Source organism: Papaver somniferum, chromosome 7, assembly GCF_003573695.1.
Source record: "Papaver somniferum cultivar HN1 chromosome 7, ASM357369v1, whole genome shotgun sequence".
NCBI lineage: Eukaryota > Viridiplantae > Streptophyta > Magnoliopsida > Ranunculales > Papaveraceae > Papaver > Papaver somniferum.
In genome coordinates this window covers 184,408,395-184,414,374 of record NC_039364.1, presented here as the reverse complement: position 1 = coordinate 184,414,374, position 5,980 = coordinate 184,408,395, and the positions used below count along the sequence as shown (strand labels likewise).

The following is a 5,980-nucleotide window of genomic DNA, read 5'->3' as shown; positions in this document are numbered from 1 at the left end:
AGTAATTCCCATGAAAAAATAGGTTTGTGTGTGGTTGTGAATGATCATCTTTATGCATGTTTTGAAGCGGTGTACGTATTGGTGCACCGTTGTCATTCCCATGTAAAAGTAGGTTTGTGTGTGGTTATGAATGATCGTTTTTCTACATTTTTTGTAGGGATGTACACATTGCTGCACCTGTATAATTCCCATGAAAAAGTGTGCACGAGAGTGAATATGAATGACCGATTTTATGCATGTTTTGTAGGGGTGTGCACATTGGTGCACCAGTGTATTTTCAATGAAAAAGTAGGTTTGTTTGTGGCTATGAAGGATTGATTTTAGGAATGTTTCACATGGATGAATACATTGATGCACCAATATGCTTGTCATGAAAAAGTAGGTCTGGGTGTGAGTATGATTGATCTGTTGTGCATGTTAGTAATCTCCTTTTCAGTAAAGTGCAATGAATCACTGTACTGGGATATTTCGAAGCCATATTAAGTTTGTGTAGTAATGCCCACATGGATTGTGTCTCTGACCATAAACTAAGTTTTTATTTTGATCGTTTTTTTTTTGCTTTCTTTTCTTACGTGGATGTTGGTGAAAGGATAATCACTTCTTTTCAAGCTGCGATTTTCTTATGTTCATTGTTTCGTCCTCAATGCAGTCCGGCTATTATGGATGTTATCCAACGGGTGCTTGGCATGGTTGAATTTTTCTCAGTCTGTGCGGACTAGGGTGGCAGTCTGGCTATCATGGATTTTGGATTTTTTTGGATCTTTGCAGCGGTGTACATAATTGTACACACAAATGTAAATTAAAATTTTTTAAAAATGAAAATTATATAGTCATATGGGTATTCTTTTTGTAGCTCTCGGAAAATGCTTTCCAAATATATAAAGTTTGTCGATTTTGGACGAGCGGTTTAAAAGATAAATTATTTTTAATTACTTTTTATATTATTTAAAATTGCCGACGTGTCATTTCCAGATTGAATGCGTCAGTTACAACACCGTCCCCAATCGCTGCACGTGTGCTTTATGAAACACGTGTGGAGGTCAGCAGCGTCTTTACATAATTTCTGGATTAAACTGTACCTAGTCAACTAGGTCTGGACTAAACTGTTCTATTTAGTGGGGTTTTAGACTGAACCCTTTTTTCCCACTAAATAAGCAAATTCTTTACTTCGGATGGATACATAAGATAGCGGTGCGACTATTCCAGTATTCCCACCCCACCCCATCGGCACTTCACTGAAGATAGCTGACCGAAGAGATAAGAGTGAGACGACCGAACGTCTTAAAGTGCAAATTACGGTAAACTTCTTCTAGAACGGAAGTGTCAAACAAAGACCGAAAACCTTGAAATTTAGCCATAATAGTCCTATCTACTAAAGTATAGATTAATAAAAGATAACGTGTACTCCAACTAGAACCCTCAATGTTTGACCAAATGTCATGCAAATTCGAAAATTAGTCACAAGACTCTCAACTATCTGCTCTGCAAGAATCTTCCTTGTTGCCGATTTGAGCCAAATAGTTGAGACCCTCAAGTGACTGAGAGACACCTAGGAATAGTGTTTTCCTCACACTACCGGTACCCCCTAAAAAGTAAAAACTTGAGTCTGCTCTACTCGTTTTTGGCACCAGGTGGGAGCGCTGATCTTCCCAAAGGATGATCAAATTATTATCATATCATTCGCAAGAAAATAACATAGGTAACCATACCATTTTGAATTGCTTCTGCGCTAGCATGAACTAGACTGCCAAAGTTTGTACTTTTGCATATTCAATGACTCCTGTTAAAAGTTCCTCACAGAATCTTTATGTTACTCGTAAAGAAAATTTTGGGAAAAGCCAGCTTGTTCTTACGAACTAATTCACAAAATCTAGTCAAAATATATGTAAGGTTTTCAGTAAATCACAGAGAGCTTGACTACGTTTAACTTCTGTCAAACTGTGATAGACAAACGTTAATTTTTACAAGAACAGAAAAGAAGAAACATATAAAGAACTAGATTCTTGTTGGCATCAAATGACATCCATCAGGACCATCACTCACAAAATTCGGAAATGGCATCTGCAACAAAAATCAATGTTAGGGACATTATAATAAAAATGAGGCGAAACAGACCACTAATAATTTCAAGGTCAAAACAGTTGAGGGTGGGAAAATTTGATTCCACTTGTTTTCCCAACTGGTGTGGCCGTAAAATAATTAAGCACTTCGAAGACTTGGCTTCAATAAGCTGCTACTTGGTTTGCAGTTGGAATAGGTAAGGTGAGTTTAATAGTACTTGGCACAAATCATCAAAGAAACAAAGTGGAACCCGAGTATCTTCAGGGGAACAGTAACCACAATTTGCATAAAAATAAAAGCTTACCCGAGGAGACCACGACCATTCCATGATCTAGGAGTAACATTAAGGTTGACTAGTCCCCCCTGCCTAAGAACCGTTGTCGGAACTTGGTTGCCCTGGTTGGACTGACCTTCAGATGCAAGCCTTGATAGCAAATTATCTCCAGATTCCACGTTACCGAATTTCACTATCTGGTCACCAAGTTGTAATCCATCTTCTGCTGCTGGAGACACATCAGCTATTTCATCGACTATCGCAAAAGGAAGGCTAGTAGATCCCATTGTTGCAAGACTGGAAGCATCTTTAGGAAGGACTCCATGCAAAGACGCTGGTAAAACTGCATTATTAGGATGTACATTGTTATCTGACCTTTCACCGTAGTTTTGTAAAACAAGCAAGAATTTAGCTCCACGGCACAAACAAAAAACATGAGGACAGTATTAATTTTACATTTGACTTTTAAGGTAAAACTAAGCAATTAAGATCAGAAAAACACACGCCAGTAAAGAACATTCCACTAGCCATTCCAACCAGACAGAGTATATGGAAATAAATCCCCAGATCCGGAGTGCAAGTTGCAAAGATAAACGCACAATAGTGCATCTAAGTAAGGGCAGAAAATTGTCAAACCTGAATCAAGAATGAGGGAACTGATCACCACTAAAAACAAATTCAAGAATTAGTAGAATTGCTTCATGCAGGTTCTTCCTACTACTAAAAAAGATATATTAGAGATTTGCCTTGACATTGAGAAAACACAGTGTACATAATCAAAATCATTATAACTATTTACTTGTTCGAAGAAACCCCCAATTGATTCTTTTTACTTTATAGAGCATGAACTTGAACTTTCAGTGTTTCAGAAAGCTTTCACACAGGCACTTGGAACTAATTTTTCCATGTTCATTCTCAACTTTAAGAAAGAAAATCAACCAGTTCAAAATCAAGGTCCCTAAAAATAGAATCTTCTGTATGAGAAGAGAGGTCAAAAAGGTTCCCACCACTTGTTAACATTTATTTGAGCAAACTTTGGCCAGACTGAACAGCCAACGAAATCAGCTGCAGTGTATTACAACTTCTCAGAAAAGTCAACAAGGTGTGTTGCCTTGATTTAGGTACGTGTTTGCATGCATGTATCTGACTCTTAATAACCAAAACAAAAGTGTTTCATAAATTAGGAATTTAGGATGCATACTGCTTCTAACTCTTACCTGAACTTTTTGAAGCTGCAGATTTGTTAGGAGAAAGTTTTGCAGAATGAAGAGTTCGTAAATGTTCACTTATTCTGTCAGTAATCTTGTCATAGTCGTTACGAAGTTCTGCAACAGCAAAAAAAATTACACAAAAGGGTTATCTATGTTCATTTTATTGATGAACAATCACATACTGACTTGGATGAAAGGAAAATTACCAGATTAGTTTACTCTCTACAGTTACAACTTACAGCTGTTTCTGAGATTTGAAAGATGGGAATTTCATGACTCTTGAGTGTACCAACATTAATTAGATTGTAAGCAACGCATTATTCAAGAGACGATTAAGAAATATGTGAAATTTCTTGATTAGGATTTTAGCCCATGCCTCTGATCATATTTCCATATTTCCCGTCAGGGTAAATAGTTGTGGTGCCATTGGGCATCGACCTTAACATCTCAGCTGTAGTCTATAGAACAATTTGTGTCACTAGGAAAATAAGATCATTAAGTCTGAGATAGTACTTCATATGACTAGAAAATAGGGCTTGATGACGCTTCTGGATTCAGTAAGAGTGAAAGTGATGCCTTCTTTGTTGACTGAAGGTGAATAAGAAGTTCAGAAAGTCTACCACCTCAACTCATATGACGACCTATGGGTATAATGACATCAACTACAGACAAGAGGCAACAGAAGGCACCTAAAATAGACGCTTCCCTGTGGCCACAAATAGTCGACTGAGCTTGCGTCGTGTCCATGCTAAAGTTTATGTCTTAAAAGAGAAGGTTGCTTGTCAGAGAACTTACATATTCTTGAAACAGATGTCTTACATTGTGGTTGTTGGTCATCCCAAGTGTCTATCTCTTAAGATTTACTGTGCTTCTAAAACATTCAAATGACTCAGTAATAGGACATCCGAAAGACCTAAATTAATGGTTAGCAAAAGTGAGATGCAGCTGTTTTCCTGGGGGTTGCCTGGTGGCCATAAATAGTGCCTGGTGCTTAGTTGCTGGGGTCTAGCTCTAAGTTTAACTGTCTATGCACAAATAGATGTCTTTATCAGTTTCAGAGGACTTAAAATGTGGTTAAAGACACAAATAAGAAAATGGATTCTATAACTTTGAATTTCCATGAATCAGTTCACAACCATCTGATATTTCACCAGTTGTTGGTCAGTTTCAAATAGTTGCATTGAGGTTTGATAATTAACAATCATCCAGATTAATATCGCAAATCTCACATCTCAACTTCAACATCAATAAACCAGTGTAGCCCTAACTATTTGGCAGCAAAACAGACTATATCAATGCAGTTTCAATTACCACTGACATATGGCAAAAAGGCAGAAAATAAATGAAAAAAAGATAGCAACTGTACCAGAAAGACGTTGGCGTTGAGCATGAATCACTGGAATATCAAAATCCGCCCTAGGAAACCCCTAAAAGTAAGAAACAAACAATTGATTACATATTTATGGGTAAGAAAATAAATCAAACTAACTAATTTTTCCAATTACCGTTCCAACATAACTCTACATCAGCTAAAAATTGAAGCAAAGGGATCAAACTAAGAAACTAAGACTGTAACAAATTCATGAAAATTCATACGGAATATCTGAAAATTATATCGAATCTCGAAAAACAGGAATACGTTGAAAGCACAGAGAGAAAATATTTGCCTCTGAATCGACGAGACTTCCTGAAATCCCAGGACCACCAGGCTGGGAAAGACGATGAATGATGGAATTCATCTCTGATTCTATAGCATCGCTTTGTTCTATTAAAGACATGGTTTCTGCTTTGAGATCTGCAGCAACCATGGTTGTAATATTTCCCGAGGTTTTAGTCGGGTGTTCTTATGGAAAAAGACTAACAAAACTACCAAGGTTCAAAACTAATCTCCCGGAAACTAATGCGTGGGCAACAGGTCTTAAAATAGCATGACACATAGAATGATAGAAATCTGCAGACGAAATGTTTCAATGTACTTGGTTACATAAGCTTCCTAGTTTTTCGGTTGATACTCTGAATTCTGATGTAACGGGAAGGGCCTTCCCCAGGCTTGTAAGGCCCAGTTAGCTTTTCTGTTTAATAAATTTCGTTTACCAAAAACAAAAGAATGATTTTTTAGGGACCATGATTTTATTAGGCCATCTTCCCTATAGTAATAAGGGGTGTCCTAAAACATTGAAATGACTAACCTACCCTTAACCTAATTTAATTTAAAACCAACCTAATAACCACCACCTTCTCCCACCACCACCGCCCACCACCGCCGATTACCACCACCACCACCTCCGATTATCATCACCACCAACCACCGATTACCACCACCACCGCCGATTACCACCACCACCTCCTCCCACCACCACCACCACCACCGCCTATTTAAGAAATGTAACAACATCAATGCAATCACAATTAAGTTCGGTTACATAATAATTTT

At 37.6% G+C, this 5,980-nt stretch overlaps 1 protein-coding gene across 1 annotated transcript; it reads right to left on the bottom strand.

Moving 5' to 3' along the window:
* Nucleotides 1-1,826: 1,826 nt before the first annotated feature.
* On the bottom strand, nt 1,827-5,500 carry LOC113299154 (26S proteasome non-ATPase regulatory subunit 9-like). Its single transcript, XM_026548121.1, has 5 exons — nt 5,214-5,500; nt 4,913-4,973; nt 3,553-3,660; nt 2,366-2,678; nt 1,827-2,061 (listed from the first exon to the last, which is right to left on the bottom strand). Exons 1-5 carry the CDS (start codon nt 5,352-5,354, stop codon nt 2,040-2,042), a joined length of 645 nt encoding a protein of 214 aa, XP_026403906.1. The 5' UTR covers nt 5,355-5,500; the 3' UTR covers nt 1,827-2,039.
* Between the last annotated feature and the right edge of the window lie 480 nt (nt 5,501-5,980).